At 43.2% G+C, this 21,617-nt stretch overlaps 1 protein-coding gene across 1 annotated transcript; it reads right to left on the bottom strand.

The window, feature by feature from the left end:
- Window positions 1-504: 504 nt before the first annotated feature.
- Window positions 505-20,846, bottom strand: LOC310992297 (4-galactosyl-N-acetylglucosaminide 3-alpha-L-fucosyltransferase 9-like; the record flags this gene model as incomplete). Its single annotated transcript, XM_083980311.1, has 4 exons — window positions 505-1,566; window positions 18,914-19,119; window positions 19,255-19,465; window positions 20,652-20,846. The coding sequence occupies 4 exons, from the start codon at window positions 20,844-20,846 to the stop codon at window positions 505-507; spliced, it is 1,674 nt and encodes a 557-aa protein (XP_083836437.1).
- Window positions 20,847-21,617: the final 771 nt, after the last annotated feature.

The following is a 21,617-nucleotide window of genomic DNA, read 5'->3' as shown; positions in this document are numbered from 1 at the left end:
TGATTGTGTGTGTGTGTTTAGTTTTTTTTTTTTTTTGGGGGGGGGGCATACTGTGTTTTAATTAATCCTGTAACACACACCGTGTGGCCGCCGTACCGGCTACTGCTGTCATGGAGCTGTCAGTCGCTTGTCGCTTGGTTGTGGTACGTAATCAAGCCTCTGCAGTTTCTTTTTTTTTTTTTCTTGTGCTGGATTTTTTTTTTTTACCTGACTTTTTTTTTTTTCTTGTGCCGGACTTTCTTTTTTTTTCTTGTGCCGGATTTTTTATTTTTTTTTTGGCTGGCCCTAATACTCTTTCGTACACAAGAGACAGGTTGAATGGAAGACAGATGAAGGTGGTGTCAGGTACATGTTTGCTTTCCTCTGTAAACACATGGTAAATAGATCCTGAGGTTTTTACCATGAAAAGTTTTGCTCAAAACCTCTTAAAACAACAGAATAACCAAAACTAACTTTGATTTTCATCAGAGGTGAATACATTAATGCTGATCTCACTTTTGCTCCTCATGACCAGTACCACCCATAGAGGTTGTGAACTACACTGTAATCCCTGTCTTTGGACATGTGATCGCAGGCGAGGCAGACGGGCTGAAGGAATTCATTTTGGACTGACAGGAGATGAGGAGTGGCTGTGTAGTACTTCCTCCACTCGAAGTAACGCATGTACGCTTCATCATCTGTATCCAGGTGGTTCAGGAACTCTGCCAGAGATTTAGGATCAGGGAAGTCATTGATGTGAATGAAGGAATCGGAGGGAATGAATTGCTCGTAGTTTTCCCGTGGCGGACCTAAAACTACAGGGACCGTCCCTGCCGCGAGAGGCCCGTTTAACTTCTCAGTGATGTAGTCTCTGTGCATTGAATTCTCAAATGACAGGTAGAATTTACAGCTAGCAATGGTGGAGTAGTAGTCCTCATCGCGTAAGTACTTCCCTGAAAAAGCACCAAAGACGTGGACGTGGATGTGTTTCGACAGTTGGCGGTAATAGGACTCTCTTACTGCTGTTCCGGTCGCCGGGTTGTTGTTACTGACGATCCAACACACCAGTTTGTCTTTCTTGGGCAGGACAAAGTCGTCTTTCACGTCCATTTTCCTGATCACCAGCTCATTCCTCACCGTAATGTCAGCACCTCGCCTGTAGCTCAGTGTTAAGTTGAACAGGTTCTCCAGACCAGGAATCTCTGCTGTGTTGGTAGGAGACTCCACATGGAACCAGATCCACTTCTGAAAAGCTGGACGTGGCTCCTGAGGTAGGTTTTTTAAATACCAGTCAATATCTTTGTGGAAGATAATCACTCCCGTTGCTTTACTGTACAAGGATCTATCATCTGTCAGGAGGCAGCTGTCAATGTTGAAGTGGGTGGAACAGCCACTGAGATCAAACCTCACACCAATAGGCCAGAACCACAACAGGACTATGGGCTTTTCAGAAGTGTCTTCACTGGCCGATGTGGACGTATATTGACAAACTGGGGCTGGTCCTTCAAAATACAGAACAAAGCCGATGATGGTGAGAGCAGCTACCAGTGCTAAGCACAACGTTTTCCATGTGGCTGCAGTTGACATCTGTGGAGGCAGAGAAACAAAGTCATGTTCTCAATTCCATAACTGTGTTATGAATGATAGTGTGGCAATACGAGGGTCACTTCTACTATGTTATATACTAAATTTGTCGCCAACAACGCCACCTTGGGTTAGGGCCCAAGGACCCATACTAAAGGTCAACTATCACCTATCAAAGGACACTCAGGTTCGTTTACTCAGGGAGGATAGGAGACGGAGTTCAATGGTCACATAGAAAAGTTTATTTAAAATTGATGACAAGGTTTGCAGAAAATGAAATTAATAAACAGAAGGCCCAGGAGAAGGGGATTACAGGCTGAGGCTTACCGGCCGGAGGAGGGGTCAAAAGGGGGAAGGTGAAGTCCAAAAGAAAAGGAGAGCACCCCACTCACACAGCAAAAACGTGGTGTACACACAAAAATAAATCTTGAACGGGGGTCACACACACACACACACACACACAAGGGGATCACCACCACCCAGGAGGACCACCACCACCGTCGGCCTTCAGCTCTAGGGGGGGGGGGGGACAAAATTAAGAGGGCTCTGTCAAACAAATCAATGATAATACAAGTAATTCCAAATGAAGACTAAATGAAGAAATTACACCATTAATCACATAACACATAACCAAAACAATATAACCAACCCTTGTCTACCTCCACACTCATACACACGCAGTCCAGGTGAGTGGCTGAAAGTCCTGGTAGAGCTCGTAGCAGCGCACACGAGCGGCAGCCAAACACACACACACACCAACCGGCACCACGCGCAGTAGCAGCGGGAGCAGGGTCAGTAACAGGAAGGAAGTCGGTCAGTCGGCCGACAGGACCCCGAACCAAGCCGAAGCAGCAAGGAGGGCAGAAACATAGTAGCAGCAGACTGGCAGCGAAGCAGCGGTAGCATGTAGCCGTGGCTAAATATCCATGACGGATAGTGCTCTTCTTACTCAGCTTTAGCGTCCAAAAACCTTGGTTCAGTCCGGTCACTTAACGTCCCCGCCAAAGAGGGAGAGGAGCGAAAAGAAACTTAGCACCTGGCTTACAGCAATTAAAAACAGAAACTCTCAGTGACTCACCTACGCGCCGGTCGGCGGCAGTTAACGACCCATTATGTCGCCTCGACCGCGGCGGAGATGCCGGATCTATTAAAGGCCCCATGGCATGAAAAATGTGATTTTTGTTATTTTTTCGTGCTTGGGGAGGTCTCTGGGCCACGTATATACTGCCCCATGCATCAAACTGGTCATAAACGGAGAAACACACACCGCCCATTTGTAGGAACATTCTATTTAAGACGAGCAGATAACACTTCCTCCTTTCTGTGATGTCACACACAAGGTAACTCCGCCCACCGTGACCGGTTGTTTTCTTTCAATTTTTATGAATGCAGTTTAGGTTTCAGTTACTTGCCTGTGATTGGCCCGACCACATGCCACTCTAAAACAGTGAGCCAATCAGAGGAGAGGTTCTCATTCTCTCTTCTGATTGGCCAAATGACCTGTGGCTGCTAGAGCTCCAGAAAGAGGCAACAGAAAGGGGCCGTATAAACGATATTAAGCAGATCACAGGTACTCAAACCCAATGATACATCTTGTTAGGGATATCAGCAGGTAAATAAACCCAGAGAAAAGTGCACAGCATGGGGCCTTTAAGGAGTTACGGTTTGAGTTAAATTAAAACAACGCTCACAATGTACATAAACAGCACGCTAAAGTGTGCCTACCTGTGCTCTGCTGCGAGCAGCCATGCAACGACCTGCCAGTGGGCGGGCCGAAGAAGCAGGAAGCGAGAGGTCAGGAGGAGGGACACGGCCTACTTTTATACTCTAGGCTTGAGCAACGATTGGCTACAAGCTAAAAAGGAGTGTCAGTGCAGCAGAACCCTGTGTTCAATATAACAGTGGTGCCTCATACCACTACAATCGTAACAGTGACCATTAGCTAAACATAGAAAATAAATGTCAAATCATAGTTCATGGTGCATGTCTCCATTCACTGGAACAGTGTGAACAGGGCCCAGGTATCCAACACTCACATGCATCTACTGACCAGTGTTGGGCACATTACTTCAAAAAAGTAATTAGTTATAGTTACTAGTTACTTGCTCCCAAAAGTAACTGAGTTAGTAACAGAGTTACTGCATGATAAAAGTAATTAATTACCAGGAAAAGTAACTATTTGTGTTACTTTTTTGTCAAATTACTTAGACTTATCTCCCTAACCCCCATTTATCTGGAATTAAAGGAGAACTTTATTTAACTCATGTCTGGTTGCTTTTCCGCTATTTTGGTATCGCTCCTCTCATCCATGTGCATTTGTTTACAACAAAGCAAGAAAAATCAATACATGGAGCGGTGGATAACATTATAGAACATATAAAATGTTACAATGTATGTGTAGTCTTAACCATCATAAACAAAAGATTGCCGGTTACACAGTGCGTTTGTGTGACAGTGTGCAGAGACGAGAGCTGGGACACCGGGGCAGCGACCGAGTAACTACACTGATGTTGCAAGGTTGGTTTTCAGCCATGAAACGCCAGGTGGGAGGCAGAGAGCCCCCATTCTCACTCGTAACAAGTCACAAGTCATGTAGTTAACTATCACAACTATCACAATCAGCCCGGAGCTATTTAATTTGGATGAAAATGTAGCAGGGGGGAACCACCATTCTGACATCCCACCAGTCCGACATGGGCCTCTAATTGTCTAAATGGCAACATTTAATTTTCTATTAAACATTCTATCATTTTCCCATCAGACAATTTTTGCCTCCTATGGTCGGAATGATGGTATTTTTTCCTTTTTTTAAAATCCTGCCTTTCCGACAATTCCTTTGATAGCGTATTTTTTCCCCCAAAGATTTTGCACTGGTTGGGCCAGGTAGAGGCTAGACACACATAATTACGCACAACCATGTAGGTATTCCTCTGTCAGCATGTCTTAAAGAAGGGAGTCACCTGTTGAGTAACGCACATTTCCTTATATTGAAAGCCTTATTGGAATGGTGGGATGTTTGCATGTCGGAATAGCGGTATGTCGGAATGGTGGTATGTCTGAAGTGACTTGTTACGAGTGAGAATGGAGGCTCTCTGCCTTCCACCTGGCATCCCATGGCTGAAAACCAACCTTGCAACGGTTCCAGTGTGCCGCCATTCTGAACGTTTATTTTCATGTTTCGGAATGCCGGCCTTCAGTTACTTTTGAAAAAGGGGCGCCATTCCTAACCCGAAAAAAGGTGTGCCATTTCGAAAAGCTGGTTAAATGTGCTGTCGTAAGGTGTATGCATTGACTGCTGTGGTAGTACAGTGGGTAAAGCAGTTGCCTCCCACACAGGTGATCAGGGATCGAATCACATGTCTTGTATATTAGCCCACTTGACACACCGGCCCATGTTAACCCACCATCTCGCGCCCTGCAGCGATCGTTTCATCTGGTCTATTTTCCACGAGCGATCGCGTCAAGCCGGGCAGGAAGTCAAACAAAGAAACATGAGAGAATCTGGCCCCGACCCTTCAAAATAAAACACCGCAATTGACACCTTCGGAATGGCGGCCCCTCGGAAATTCAGAATTTACAGACCTTTGGAAATTTTCCGAATGGCACATGGGTGTGAATGCTGAAAGCCATTGCTGAAGCCATGCTGAATTAGCAGAAGAAATTGACAAACAGAACAAGTACATGCAAGAAACATGTCTAAGGCAGGAAATGAACCCATTAATTCATGATTGGTAACCTGACACACCAACCTCTTGGCCACAAAACACCTGCAACACAATGAGCTTTATACTATCAGGATCAGAGACTGTCCAATGATGTGACATGACTGAGGCAGGAACTGAACCCATGACCTCATGATCAGCAAACCTTTACTCTGCCACTAGGCCCCAGAGAGGCTAGGACCATGTGAGTTCTATACAGCCATCAAGCTGGTTGAATGCTAGCTGGAAGTCTTGTGAACATTTTACAAGTTCAATGGAGTGTGTAGGAAAATTTGAAAGAGGCTAAAGTTTTAAAGACTGTTGCCATTCATTGCAATGTGATGATGTGCTGAAAACTGTGGTACAAGCAATCAGTAAGTCGCCAATGGAAGGCGGGGTAGGGCAAATCATTCAAATGCTGTGCTTTGTCTGCCACTGCCTTGAAGTTTAAAGTTTCAGTACATTTCAATCTGAGAGCAGCGGTATAAACAAGAAACATGTTAACACAAACCAAGAGAGAAAGACAAAGAGGTAAAGAGACAGATCAGGTGGAAAATGGACCAACAATGTTGTTGAGGCAAGATACTAACCCACAACCTTGATGTTACCAAGCAGACACCATATGCACTGTGCTACAGAGATACATCAATCTGATGTTATTCAATGATGGCTGAAAGCCGAGCAAAATGCTAGAAAATAAGTTAAACCAAGTGTTAGTAGTCCTTGGGCCAAGACCCAAAATTTAACATATCGATATCACCTGGGAGGGCAAATTGTAGTTGTGATTTTTTTTATTCCTATACACCCCTAGATTAACAGGGGTGCAAACTCATCAGGGGTAAAAAAGGTGACAAGATACCGACCCCCTAGGGGGGTCCGGGGGCATGGTCCCCCGGGGAAATTTTTTTAAAAACCAACTTTAAAGGTGAATTTACAGTCAATTTTAGCACGAGACTAGGGTCCAGATTTACTCAGGTTTGCACAGCTTTTGCTCCTGTTAAACCTGCACAATCTGTCTCTCTGTGTTTGGTTTTGAAATATGTGAAGGGGGTCTTCAGCCTGTGCAGGTTTAGCATGAGTAAAAGCTGTGCAAAACTTGGAGAATCTGTCCCTTGATGTCCATCAGATGGGGAGCGTGCCTATGTTCCCACAGTCCTATGTTCCCACAGCCCTATGTTCCCTCAGCCCTATGTTCCCACAGCCCTATGTTCCCTCATTTCTAAGGTTTTTTTTTTCTTTCCAAAATTAGGCCCTATGTTCCCACATTTCCTTTATGATCAATTTGCATCAGATTTTATCCTCATTTCTCCCAATTTTGTAGTCAATTACACCCAACCTATTATCCAGTAGCAGTTGACTACAGATGTAATGTAGCTTTTAGCTAAATCTGGGAACATAGGGCCCTGGGAACACAGGGCTGACCCCTTCCAACACCGCTACTCGAACATAGGGTTGAGTGATGAACCCTTATACCGAAATTAAACCCACCTCCATGAGTTAGTGCAATTTAAACAACAAACTTCTACAGTAGTACAAATAGTCTTAGTAGTAGTAAACAAAGCATTAGAAAGTTTGTACAGTAAGTACACCAGGAATTCCGGACATTATTAGTGGGGTAATTTAAGATAGCCGCTTGGTAACATTAGCGCCATTCGGTTAATAGCGGTAACTCGACCACTGTTCGAGCAAGGGAAAACAAGCTTCTGGGGGGGGGGGGGCGTTTGGCTCAAGGTCATGGTGCAAAGGACCCTAGGTTGAAATTACTCTCAGGTTGAATCATCCCTTTAAAATAAAAATGACTTGACTTAGAGTTTCATTTTGAGAAAATTCTTAGAAATAAGAAAAATCTTAGAAATGAGGCAACATAAACCTGAGGGAACATAGGGCCTAATTTTCAAAATTTTCAGTGAAAAAAAATGTCTTAGAAATGAGGGAACATAGGGCTGTGGGATCATTGGGCTGTGGGAACATAGGGCTGACCCCATCAGGGGAACCTTGCAAACCTTGCCTTCAAACTAAATAAAATTTAATACTAGACTGATTGGTTCATTGTGAAACATTTATTTATTGATGTAAATGTGTTTTCTGTAGGCTACGTAGGCTATGCTCCGAGGTAGCGCTGCTCTTTCTGTCCAATAACACACATGAAGCTTAAAAATGCCATAGGCTACATAAAACATATTAAGCGGCAGTATTTAAAAGATGTTCAAGCAAACGGTTCGGTTCACGGTTTTGTGGTCATGGTTTTCGGTTCGGTTTTGTATACTTTGATCGTTGGGAAAATCAATCATGTCTTGTATATTCAGGTTAAAACTGAAAGAATGAGGCAGTCTGACATCTGATACATCATTGTGACAGTCTGAGGTTAAAAGTAGTAGTAATAGTTCCAACATGTTTTAATTTATTGGGCAAATAAAGTTATCTAACAAATGCTAAGAACAATTAGATATTCACTGAAATATATAACCTAGGCTATATTTATTAATTGTGGTTCTTACAAAAAATATATCTTATAAAATATAAAAGCTAAAATGTAAAGCTCTGCCCCTTTAATTAGTGCATATAAATAATTTAACTTTAGCCTACTAGCCTACTTTTACAACCACATTATTTACCAGCAACATAAAGTGAAACAGAGGCAGAGGTCCTGCCACAGTCAGTCAACCTCCTCCTCCTGCTGCTGCACAGGTCGCACTGGAGCTAGTCTCGCTCGCCAGACCCTCCTCCAGAGAAGAAGGAGACACTGGAGCTAATAAATGCTAAACGCGCTAATCGCTAATTGGCCGCGATCGCGATCATCACACACACGCGGTCCCATACAGCAGAGCAGACCTATACAGCGCTGCTGGCGCATCTTCTAGCTCCGACTCTTTCACTCGCCATGCTCAAAAAGTCGCGTTAGTTAGTCTGTATTAAAAGTGAAGCTTCAGGTGTGTATTGCTTGACAGAAGAGGAGCGCTGCCACCACTCGTTGTCATCCAGATAAGGTGCACGCGCCTTAAAGAGACAGGTGCATTGCCTCGCCTCGCCTCGCCGGACCCCCCCCCCCTCTCAATTTTTTTTTTATTGCGGATTTACACAAATCACATAAATTACCAATTTGGGATCCAAAACGGCGAATTTCGCCGAAAGGTGACAAGTTTGCACCCCTGATTAAGTTTTAATATGATAGACCTTGCTGACTGGCAGCTTTATAGCATTTATCAAAGTAATAGACTGTTGCCGTTCAAAAACGAAAAAAGTGCCTTCCCTGGAAATAATCTTTCTTTCATCATATCCTCTTCTTTGGGTGTGTTTGCAATTACAACAACAGACAACAAATTATATTTCTTCCCGATAGATAGATAGATAGATAGATAGATAGATAGATAGATAGATAGATAGATAGATAGATAGATAGATAGATAGATAGATAGATAGATAGATAGATAGATAGATAGATAGGCTACCAATTTTATGTTTTAATTGTTGAAGTAGCACAAAGTATTTAGGACTAGTTAGACTGCAAAAAAACTGCGGAAGAAAGGAAAATAATACTATATGAAGAAAAAAATGACTGACCTGAATAATTTTTCTTATTAAAAGCTTTAAATTATTTTGTTCCATATCTGAGTAAAACAAACAGCAAAAGGCAAAAAAAAAGATAAACAGCATGAACAAAGAACCTATCAGCAAGGTGGTTCCTTATTCTAATGACAGTGTCAGAGGTCTGAAAGTTACAATAAATTATTAGATGAATAATAATTATAATATTGATAATTATGTGTAAATAAGATTTGAGTAGAATTACCATGGTGAATGAAGACATAACAAAAGCAATTATAGCTGCGATGGGTCGGGTCCGGGCTATTTTTTTTTTGGTAAATTTTGAACAGGAGAATAGGAAGACAAGACAGTTGACCTTGTCATGTTAACTCATTGAGTGCCAACCACGTAATTTCTCGTTTTTCGTTCCCATGCGTTGAGTGCCAAAAACGAGATTTTTCGTTTTTTGCTTTTTTTTTAAATTATGAAAATAGACACTTTAATACACATTATATGTAAATTTGGGGACTCTACGACGAGGAGAACTGAAATAGATGACGATCAAAGTCACATGACAGCTCATGATCTGGAAGTTTTTATCATAACTCAGCTTCTGCAAACGGAGTTCTGCATGCAGATGCAGCGCAGCTGCTCTGCTCTCACCCGTGAGGCTGCAGCAGCTCGGAGCAGAAACAGGAAGCTCTCAGCCGACTGTCCCGCCCGGTCTTCATCTGGAGCAACACCGTGTCCTCCCCAAAGTCCTCCCGCGGTAAAATCTGATGGTCTCTGGGCCAAAGCAAACCGGCGTCACCGACCCGTACCACAGAAGGACCGCGACCACCGGCGGGACCGGTGTTTTCGTGCCGCTGTGGCCGACTGACCCTCACGTTCCGCGGCGAGAGGCTGTGACACGGCACGGTGTGTCTGTGTTATTGTTGTTTAGTGGCGCCCCCCCCCCCCCCGCCCCCGATGGTGGTTTTGTGAATAGAACAACAATTGTTGTGTATATTTATCTTATACGAGCCCTTTGATCCAGAAATGCGAGTGTCAGAAGAGCGACAGACACAAACAGAGCACCTTTCATAAAAGACGCTCTATCTCCTTTTCTAGAAAAAAAGGAGGGATTTTGGTGAAACCCAGCCATGTTTAGCTTGACTTTTCTCAAGAACAGAGGCACGTAGAAACAAACGGTTTGTGGCTATTTGAAGCATAAAGTTAAACCTTTCAATTGAGCTACAGTATGTGTTGGTGGCAATAATATAGAATACACTATGGTTCTACATAAAAAGTCAAAAATGGTCTAAATTGCCGGTACACTTGACTAAAACTTTGGAAAGGAGCGCGGCACTCAATGAGTTAATTTTGCACCAGTTGAGGATTGAACCTGGAACCTCTGGAACCAAAGACCACAAACTGACTAAGCCATTCACTGTCATGCAGGCAGATTTGAAACCATTGTAAAAAGAGGTAAAATTCTGATATGTATTTGTTAAATATCTACTGTGACTCTAAGATTTTGTACATTTGTTTCACAAAGACCATCTGGTATTTTAGTCAACTCCCATGTTGGGTCTTGAACTCACATCCTCCAACACCAAGAACCAGCTCCTACCTCACTGAGCTAATTGTCTGGAAGTGAGACCTGCTGTTCTCAAATAGACTCAGGGCCGGGCAGCTGTTGTCAAGGCAGATTTCAAAAATGGTCAAAATGTCACAAATTTTAATATCTAAACAAAAATCTGATAATACATGAATTGCATCTTGACAGCATGGAAATGTTGGTGATTTGTTTTTAGCGATTAAGTGTTTTGCTTCTCAAGAGAAAATGTGATGTTAAAAAAGGCCACTCGTACATTGACTGCAGTTGTTCCCTTGATAGCAGAATTCAAAATGTTCTAGAAAATTCAGTTTTTTAGATAAAATTCTGATATTTGCTAAACTTCATCAAGCATGACATGGGGGGAGGGGGGGGGGTTGAGTGAATCTGGCATGGGACTGGACCTTTGTGCAAAGTTTGGTGATTTTTCAGCCATGGGAAGTATGAGGAAGAAGAAGAGGAAGCAGAAGAATTCCTAGGAATAATAACCCTAACCCTAAAAACACACCCTTTTACTTTCGAGGTTGAAGTGTTTTTAGCCTTATATTATAGAAGTTAATTATGTCCGAATGTAGTATTTAGTTTTCCTTTCTTTTTCAAGACAAGAAGTTGTTTCTCATACCTTGTTTGTTAACAGTTTCGGCGTGTTCTTCCGCCGTCCTTGATTGGGTTTGATTCCCATGTTGACAGAGATGGCAAAATCGGCAGTAGCCGTGGCCCATTCAAAATTTCCCGAGAGGAAATTTTCTAGTTCACATTGCTCTCCTCCGTGTCCACTGGTGTGCAAAGGTGTTTCCACTGCAATTTCTGACAGTTGAACATTGCACAACTATTAACCTTTACCCATTTAAACAGAATAAATGAGAGAAACAGCAACTGTCTTTTTTTAAAAAGATGTTTTATATACTTTTGTTTTCATTTACTGATGGCAATTAGGCTATAGAATGTGAGTATGTGTTTTATTGAAAGCGAGGCTGGGTGTGCAAATGAATATAGGCTACAGTGAGGTTTTTTTTAGTTGCTGTGTAAGCAAATCATATTGTCTCTGTACAATGACAACAAAGACCTTTTAACTATGGAAAAGCTTAGACCTATTCAAAATCTGCATTTGGGCAACACTGCCATATAATAGGCAAAACACACACAATTGATTTCTTAATTTGATCAATTTCACGTCAGAGCAGCGTTGTTAGATTGACAGGTTATTATCATTCCACACTACTTTTATTTTGACACTGACTGCGTTTACATGCACTTCAGTACCCCGATTTCAATCGGGTTTTTTAAGTAGCCCGATTATTGATCAAATTCGGGGTATGGTGTTTACATGAACTTAGAGAAACCCGGTTATTCAGTATCCCTGTATACATGATAAATACAGTATCCCGGTTTCTGATTACTGCGTCTTACGTGCATATGTGTGTTTCATTCATGTTTATTGTTTACAGCAGGAAGCACAACTACTAGGAAATATAGGTCCGAACATTTACAAATTAAAAATGCTGCCATGTTATATAACTTAATAAAAGAAAGGTAAATTCAATGCAGACTGATCGGTTCATTGTAAAACATGCTTTTATTGATGTAAAAGTGGTGATTTCTGTACACACGTTAGGCTACAGAGCCTCCAGGCAGCGCTACTCCTCCAATACACACATGAAGCTTCACTTTTACTTCAAACAAACTAAGGCAACTGCCACAATTATTAGATTTCATCAATGAGACTAGCATTTATCTCCTAAAAATAATATAACCAGCCGGTGGTAAACATCTAAAAACCTACGGGTAAGTTAATTAACGACCGTCTTCTCTCCCGAGGTGACAGAGTAGTCTGGCCGGCGAGCACGTCAGGAGACGGGGTTGCTGCCTCTGTGATGTCCCGGTCACAGCTCACACACGCGGAGCTTCACTCCTCCGAAAAACGTCGTAGCAAACATATACACAGCCGTCATCTGGATAAACCGGCCGCACATTGGGGATCTAAACAGTTACTTTCTCGCATGAAAAAAACTAACAAAAAAACTTAATAGTCTCCTCGTCGCCCCAGAAATGTGCTCTTGTTGTCGTCGCCATTTTGTTACGTAACGTATCTATGGTAACGGTTACGTCAGCTGGCTGAGCAGCTTTCAGATATCGGGGTACTGTGTTTACATGCTCCAGTATCCTGATTTCTTTCGGAGTTCTCCGGGCAGCAAAATCGGGTTTCTCAAAATCGGGATATGAGCTTATCCCGATTTCTGGAATCGGGAAATGGTGTTTACATGCGCAAACACAAATTCGGGGTACTTAAAAAACCCGATTGAAATCGGGGTACTGAAGTGCATGTAAACGCAGTCATTGTTACACTTCACTTCTGGTCTGTCTGCTGTCATATATTCCTAAATGAGAAAAAGTAATTTACAGAAATAATTTTCCCATTTTTAATTCCTAAAGAGAAAACGCTGTTTGTTTATTAGTTTTTGGGTTAACCTCCGACACAGGTCTTTGTCTAAATGGCAACACTTAATTTTCTATCAAATGTCCCATTATTCTGACAATTCTTGCCTCCTATGGTTGGAATGACAATATGTTTTTTCTTTCTCTTTTTTTTTTTAACAAATGTGTTAAGATAAATTATTAGATTAATAATAATGATAATATTGATAATTATGTATAAATAAGATTGAGTAGAATTACCATGGTGAAATGAAGACATAACAAAAACAAAAAAACACCCTTTTACTTTCGAGGGTCAAGGCCTGTAGGTGCCTATATGATTCTGAATCACCTAGGTGTCCTGTAATGTTAGTCTAAACTAAGTAATTAGGGGGTTCCACCTCTTCTTGAATAAGGCCATGTCAAGGTTGAGCTTTGCCGTTATTTTTTCCATTGTGTATACCCTGATAAGTTTTTTTTTCTTTTTTTTTTAAAAACATCCTGCCTTTCCGACAATTCCTTTAATAGCGTATTTTTCCCCAAAAAATATTTAGCACTGGTTGGGCTTAGGCAATGAAGAAAGGAGTTGGTTAAGTTTAGTAAAAAGACCAGGTAGAGGCTAGACAGGCCAGATAGAGAGTCCAGATAAGTAGGAGGACGTCACCTGTTGAGTAACACACATTTCCTTATATGGAAAGCCTTGTCGGAATAACAGCATGTATCATTTGTTTCAAAACGGAAAAACAGACCCATTTTAAAATTTCTGATGATCACATGTATGTGTGTGTGACTGTACAGTATGTGGCTTGTGTGACTGGTGACTGAGTTTCATATCAATACTGATCAGGCTGATTAGTCCGTGCCTTGCTATGTTGTCATGATAATTAATACATACTAAGTAACAAGCCTGTAATAATAATAATAAAGAATCGTTAGTGCTTGTTGTTGAATAACACAGAAAGTAAAATAATGTATATTCTAAATAACATAATGGAGGTAGGGTTAGAGGCAGGGCCGGCCCGTGGCATAGGCCGTATAGGCAAATGCTAAGGGCGCCGTCCATCCAGGGGGCGCCAGCGCCACAAATGGAAAAGAAAAAAAAGTGTAACTTTCACTATTTTTTATAACTAGTTGACTTGGTAGCCTACTATTATTTCGTAATACAAAAAATAATCCCACGTTAATTTAAATGCAAAGCAATACCTATTAAAAAGTAATAATATAATATGTTACAACATTAGGAGTCGCCCCCCCCCTCTCTCCCCCACACGCCCATTGGTACGTGCCCTCCGCTCTCCCCGCAGTCACACACACAGCAGAGGTAGGTCTACCTGTCTGCAGTGGGAATGCTTTCAAGCCGTTTTCTTGTTAGAAACGCCACATTTTTAATTAGATGTGTGGATACTTGGTTGCATTAATCCTCAAAGTCGGCGCAAATGCCGGCTCGTTTGCGCGACCGTCTCGATATCGTTTTTGTTTATATTTCGGTCATTTTACGCCGCCCGTGACGACCTGTCAATCAAAAGAACAGCTGTGAAGCGCTTCGAACCCGCAGAATCGTTAGGGGAGAGAGAGAGAAGCAGTGAGGAGGGGTTGGGTTGGAGGAGGATGACGGCGCTTCAGAGGCTGAACGTTTTGACTCATTTGATGAGAGAGTTGAGACTTTAGCCTGCTCAGACAGCAGGGCCACAGCTCCAGCTCTGTATACAGACCACTGAGCTCTCAAACCATTTTTTTAACCTCTCAAACAGCACCACAGTGACAACACTTGGAGGCTACATTATATAGGTTAAATATTGTACATTTTGTGTTTTTTGTCTGTTTAGTTGATATTTTGTTTGGAGAAAAAATCTCATGAAGTTTGAAATGTAATGTGAAGTCAATATTTAGCTTCTTTTATTTTACATTTGAGACATTTGGTGAAAATAGAATGACAGATAATATTTATGCTCACAAAGCAATTTAACAAAATTTCATTTTAACTTGTTTTCCACACTTACAGTATCTATTAGCCTTTATTCATACAGTATATTCCACTGCTTTTGTGAAGCTAAGACTTATACCCATTTCAAGCATCACAACAGGTTATTCTCATGACTGTAGAGAGACTCATTTTTTTCATGTCTTCACCCAGAAATTTTACTGATTGTTGTGCAAGTTGTGTGTCTCGGGGTCAGAGGGGGCATACAGATACACTGCTACATGTACGTTATCATTATAATCATTATTGATCATTGTGGGGGGGGGGGGGGGGGAGTAATCTCGCCTAGGGCACCAAAATGGCTAGAGCTGGGCCTGGTTAGAGGTAAGATCGGGCCTAAAAAATCCAGCCCGACCCGACCCAGGCCCGCGGGATTAAAGCCCGACCTGGCCCGAACCCGAGCAATTAACTTGATTTGCAGGCCCGAGCCCGAACCAAACCCGAAATTTCATATTTTATTTGTGAGGACTCAGAGTACGTCCTTAAGAATCTAGCGCGGCACTTTAAGAGAGAGAGAGAGTGCGCAGAGAGAGAGACGGGGAGAGGGAGAGAGCGCAGAGAGAGAGAGAGAGCGCAGAGAGAGAGACGGGGAGAGGGAGAGAGAGAGAGCGCAGAGAGAGAGACGGGGAGAGGGAGAGAGAGAGAGCGCAGAGAGAGAGAGAGAGCGCGCAGAGAGACAAAGAAGAGCAATGACGGGGTGGATAATAGACAGACTTGGGCTTAAGATCTTACCTCTCTAAGACAGAGACAGGAAGGAGTTCTTTGAATTGTCATTGCAAGAGTTTAGTACAGTACGTGTTGTTGTGATGAGGCGACTTCTGTTTTTTTGTGGACCACGGTGTCTCGTGGCCAAACTACTCAGTCAGGTTCTCGAAACGCATCAAAGTCGCACAGTGAGTTGTGACAAGATTACTGATTTAATCTCGGTGTTTCCTACACATCATGGCCCACGCCACTAACTCGGCTCTGCCTCTGACACTAACAGGGCATTTTGCAGCACTCATCCAGACATGGAACGCAGCGCAAAGCATGCACCAGTGGCTCTTTCACATGCTCAAAGCGTGCTCTGGCTCTGCGCTGCGGCTCCTGTCCTGTTTAGTTAAATAGCAATTACCTTACAGCGCCCTCTCTGTTTTTTTCCCCCTAATTATTTATTTTATAACAAGTATTCCTCAGTTTAGTATCTCCACACATCGTTTATACATTTCTATAAACATATATATAAAAAAAATAAAATAAAAAAAAAGTCAGCGAGAGAGAAGCCCGGCCCGACCCGACCCGAACGTAATGATTGACATTTTATACCGTCGGGTCGGGTCGGGCTCGGGCTTAAGATCTTACCTCTAGGTAGGGTGGGTTGTCCACTAACCGGAAGATCGGTGGTTCGATTCCGGCGAGGCGAGGCAAGGCAAGGCAATTTTATTTGTATAGCCCGTTTTTACAAACAGTTTGTCTCAAAGGGCTTCACATAGCACATTTCCCCCTGATGCGCCCATTGGGTGTGCGAATGTGTGTGAATGATTAGTTACCTGTGCCTAGCACTGTATGAATGTGTGTGAAAGGGTGAATTTGACCTACACTGAGTGGTCCAAGTGACTAGAAAAGCGCTATATACAGTAAGTGCAAGTCCATTTACTATATTGAAACACATTCACCATATTAGTCAGAAATACAGTCAACTATAACTCAAAAAAGTTTTAAGTAGTTTAACCATAAGTTTTCTTACCTGTTTGGTTGGATGAGATCAGGTGGAGCAGAGAGCGGTCTGTGGATGCTCCTCTTCTATCCTCAGCCCTTTTATAGATCAGGACTCTGGACTTTGGCTCGTGATACATAATGGGCGGGGTTGAAATCACTCCATTTCTTTCTGCTGAGGATGTGAGGAGGTCTGTTAAAATGGCTTCAGAGTAATGTTCATCTTATCAGAGTAAATTATCTAAGTTCTTCACCCACACCTGAGAATAGCCTGTTTGTTTTCTATGACCAGTAGGTAGACTTGTAGTTCTTGAGACCGGTCTTGGTCCCAAGATCACTTTTTTTGTGGTCTTGGTCTTGTCACGGCCTCGACAGTCTTTGGTCTCGGTCTTGGGTCTCTCGGTCTCGCAATGTCTCAGACTGGAGGAGCGGTCTCGAAGGGATTTAATATTCAGGCACGAACACTGTGTTTTTTTTTTTTTGGGGGGGGGGGGTTATCATTATTTATACGCCAACTTCGAGCGGTACCAATCACATGCATTTTGTGACACAGATGCGTTAGCGCTCACCATGTGATCACGCATCAAGTGATCAGTGACCACAACAAACTGAGCAGACGGGAGTAGACTGTAGCAGCCAACCGCGGCTTATGCTCCGTACACCAGCCATGGACAGACCAAACAGCCGTGAATGGACGGCTCTCCATTCCGACACACCTCCACTCCGACACCCCGCTGTTCCGAAATACCCCCACTCCGAAACACCGCTGTTCCGACACAGTAATAGAAATACACTTTTTTTCTCCCCCCCTGCTCCGCTCGAGCGGGGCTGAAGCCGGCTTGAGCTCACACGGGCGCGAGGCTGCTGCAGCCACCGCTCGTGCTGACAGCTGACTGAGGGAGATGCTTTGGTTGGGATTAGGCAATGAAGAAAGGAGTTGGTTAAAGCAGAAGTGAGTGATATATTTGTGTTAATATAGGTCTTAAATAGTTATATCTTCCGACAGCAATCACTTACATAGAGTGTTTGGACTGAAACACAGGTCTCTCAGTCCCTCTGCTCTGCTCTGAGCCGAAGAGAAAACATTTATCGTATCCTACAGTTTTTATCCAATGAGGAGAGAGAACGGCATGCAGGGCTGTGTGTGCAGCCAAGGAACGCCGTGAATGTGGTGACGTAGCGACGAGGACTGTTATGGTGCGTTCAAGGAAACTCGTATTTTTCCGACCGTGAAGTGGTACCAGTTCGATCTGGTACGAGTTCACCGGTCGGAAGTTACGAGTGGCCGTTATAGTGACTTTCACCGGTAAAACAGGTCGGAAAAACACGAGTGGGTTGCCTGAAACGCTACAAAGTCGTAAGTTGTGACTTGAAGCTGTAATTTACGATTTCAAAAGCCTGCCTGGAACGCAGCATTAGCGAAAACGACTGGACCACTCACTTCTGCTTTAAGTTTAGTAAAAAGACCAGGTAGAGGCTAGACAGGCTAGAAGCATAATGAACATTATATGTCATTAATATGAAGTATTTGCTTGTTTTGCAGTTAATTATGCACATGATCCGTTTCGACCCCAAAAAGGAAAAAAGGATCAATGCGCACTGCACAGCCTCCGGTTCCTTTCTGATTATGTCCGTCTGTCCGTTCGGAGTTGGGGGGTGTTACGACCCCAAATGACCACTATGTATATTCACGGGAGGCAACATAAGTGTGGGGACAGGAGTTACAAATGCACGTAAAAAGGTTTATTGTTACAAGCAGGAGGGATCAAACAAGTAGAGCAACGGAGGCGGCTGGACTGGCAGGCAAACTGAAACAAAAGGAAAAAAGGAAAGGGCGGCCACCGCAGCCAACCCACACAGGGCCGTCGGACCGGGCACCGACCTTCTTCCCTATCCCCAACAGAACCGGAACCTAAACCCTGAACAGAAACAAAACCGAATCAAAAGGTCTGCCAGCCAGCCGCGAGCACCACGCTCCCGGACCCACGAGAGGAAGCGTGGCCAAGGGGTAGAGCGCAGGACCGGAGAGGGAGGAGAGAGAGAGAGCGCGCAGAACCTCCGCCCTTATGTACGCCCCGCAGCAATCACACACCTGGATGGAAAAAGAGCACAGTAGAGATTACGGCCAGGCCAGCAGAGGGGGACAATGTAACACCCCCACCATAAGTCACTGAACCATGGCCAAGATGACAACATTAGCAATAATAATAATAAAGCAACACAATAGCTACATGGTTCAGTAAATCAACATCATTGGCGTGACAACGCGTCGGCCAACACATTGTCACGACCCCGCACATGTTTGATATCAATATTGAAAGCTTGGAGGCGCAAACTCCAGCACATTAAGCGGCGATTCTTGTTGCGCATCCTACTCAAAAAAACAAGCGGATTGTGATCCGTGAACACCGTAAGTGGCCAGCACGTCGAACCGACATAGACCTCGAAATGCTCGAGCGCCAACACGAGGGCCAGGGTCTCTTTTTCGATGGTTGAATACCACTTTTGATGACAGTCCAGCTTCTTAAAAAAAAACGACACGGGATGGTCCACGCCATCAGGACCCTCCTGCAAGAGCACGCCGCCCACCCCGGTGTCACTGGCATCCACAGCCAGCTTAAAAGGACAGTCGAAGCGCGGTGCTGAAAGGACAGGAGCATTAGAAAGCAAACTTTTAGTGTGTTGAAACGCCGTCTGGCAGGCCTCGGTCCACGTAAAGCTGACCTTGGGACTCAACAAATCAGTTAGGGGAGAGGCAACAGATGAAAAATTCTTACAGAACCCCCGGTAATAACCCACCATCGCCAGGTAACGGCGCAGCTCAGTGCGGTTAGTTGGAACCGGAAAGTTCAAAATACTCTCCACCTTTGCATGGACAGGACGGACCTGTCCTCCCCCCACCACTTTTCCCAAGTACGTGACCTTCGCCTGCGCGAACTCACATTTCGTCAGGTTGACGGTCAACTGAGTTGCTTTCGATTTAACCTCCTTTGAAAAAAAAAAAAAAAAAAAAGTTTCTGGTTTGGAGACTCAGACGTGAAATCACATCACTGCTCTGCCCTACAAAGGCAAAAGACCTTAACTCACCAGAGTGTAAAACTGAGAAAAATTACTTTAAAGTTATTTTGTTGTCCTGCCAAATTGGTTGTAGGTAGAACACTGAAAATATGGTATTTTATTGTGTATAAATGAAGTTATTTATCCACCAAAAAATTTCAAGCTTAAACTTGACCGATCATGCAAAGGCAAAAGACCTTAACTTCTACTTTCCTATTGCCGATTTGGATCGTTCTCACTCACTGTTTAATATTTTCCTGTAATAACAATGATAATTAATGACTGTATTAAAATACAGTTTTGTGATTTTTATTTAGTTAGGTAGGGCTTAATATTGCATAAACGGAATATTAAAAATAAAAAATAATGAACATTTGAAGGTTACAACAGCTACATTACTCAATCATTTTAAAACCTAACCTATCATTGTCATTGCACTAATTTGAAACAAAATAATACTTCACCTCCCTTCTATTTCTTATTTTTCTAACAAAATGTACAGGAATATATTTTTGTTTTGTCATTACTAAACTGTGATGAATAAAACACTGTATTAATACACTTTCCTGGATAGAACGGAAAATGTATTCATAGCCACAGAGAATGAATGAATGAATGAATGAATGAATGAATGAATGAATGAACAGTTAATTTTATTTTCAGTGAACAAGTTGAAACTGCTTCTCTTGGTATAAAAATTAATTAATAAAAAGCACAATACGTATAACATCATAAAAACACACACCACAAAACAGGCACACTACAACAAACAAGTATCAAAATTAGATATGATTTAAGAATGATTGTCTTTAAATGGTCATCTTATACAACTGCAATTTAAAAAGAACGGTGTCGAAACGAACTGCTTATTTATTATTTACTGCTTATTTATCAAATCAACAAGAACAATGGATTAGGAAATAATGGCTAAATAAAACAAGTGTTAGTGGTATTCTGGTATGTTTGTTTGTGTGTGTGCGCATGTGTACATTGTTTGTGTGTGCCCCTGTGTGTTTTTGTTTGTTTGTCATTGTGTGAATCTGGTCAGACTCTGCAGAAGGGCACAGGGACTTAATTCTTCCCCTCCTTATTCTTCATATTCTTTGAGGTTTCTCACACTCAGTGAGCTCCAGAAAATGCTCCTGTTAGGTGGCATGAGGGGAACGAGGTTCTTCAGGATCTCTGTCTTCTTGGACTCCTCTACTCCGCAGTCCTGCGGCCTCAAGGCAGAGGGTGTGCAGAAGGTGAACTTTTTCTGCAGGAAGTCCATCTCCATGAAATCCTCCTCCCCATGGGATGTCTTAACAAACATGGACCTTGACCCATGTTGCAGCAAATGTTGGAGTTCCGTTTCTTTCGGCCCTCTCTCAGCAGTCTGCTGAGCTCACTCCCCTGCCCCTCCCTCACAGATTGAGTGAGCGCCACTTCTCCTCTCCCTCTCGCCCCTCCCTCCCTCAAGTTGCAGCGGACAACAGAGACACAGAGCCGCCGACTCTCACGTATTGACTACTACAACACAACAACAGCGGCTCGTTGCGTAGTGTAAGGACAGCACCGACATTCACCGCTAAAGTCCTGCTCTTGGCCCAGCTCGGCTCGAGTTCTCACTGGGCCTGAAAGTTAAAGCAGAAGTAAGTGGTCCGGTCGTTTTCGCTAATGCTGCGTTCCAGGCAGGCTTTTGAAATCGTAAATTACAGCTTCAAGTCACAACTTACGACTTTGTAGCGTTCCAGGCAACCCACTCGTGTTTTTCCGACCTGTTATACCGGTGAAAGTCACTATAACGGCCACTCGTAACTTCCGACCGGTGAACTCGTACCAGATCGAACTGGTACGACTTCACGGTCGGAAAAATACGAGTTTCCTTGAACGCACCATAACAGTCCTCGTCCCTACATCGCCACATTCACGGCGTCCCTTGGCTGCACACACAGCCCTGCATGCCGTTCTCTCTCCTCATTGGATAAAAACTGTAGGATACGATAAATGTTTTCTCCTCGGCTCAGAGCAGAGCAGAGTGACTGACAGACCCGTGTTTCAGACCAAACACTCTATGTAAGTGATTGCTGTCGGAAGATATAAC

The sequence above is a fragment of the Trachurus trachurus genome (genome assembly GCF_905171665.1).
Source record: "Trachurus trachurus genome assembly, chromosome: 10".
Taxonomy (NCBI): domain Eukaryota; kingdom Metazoa; phylum Chordata; class Actinopteri; order Carangiformes; family Carangidae; genus Trachurus; species Trachurus trachurus.
This window is presented reverse-complemented; position numbering and strand designations above follow the sequence as displayed.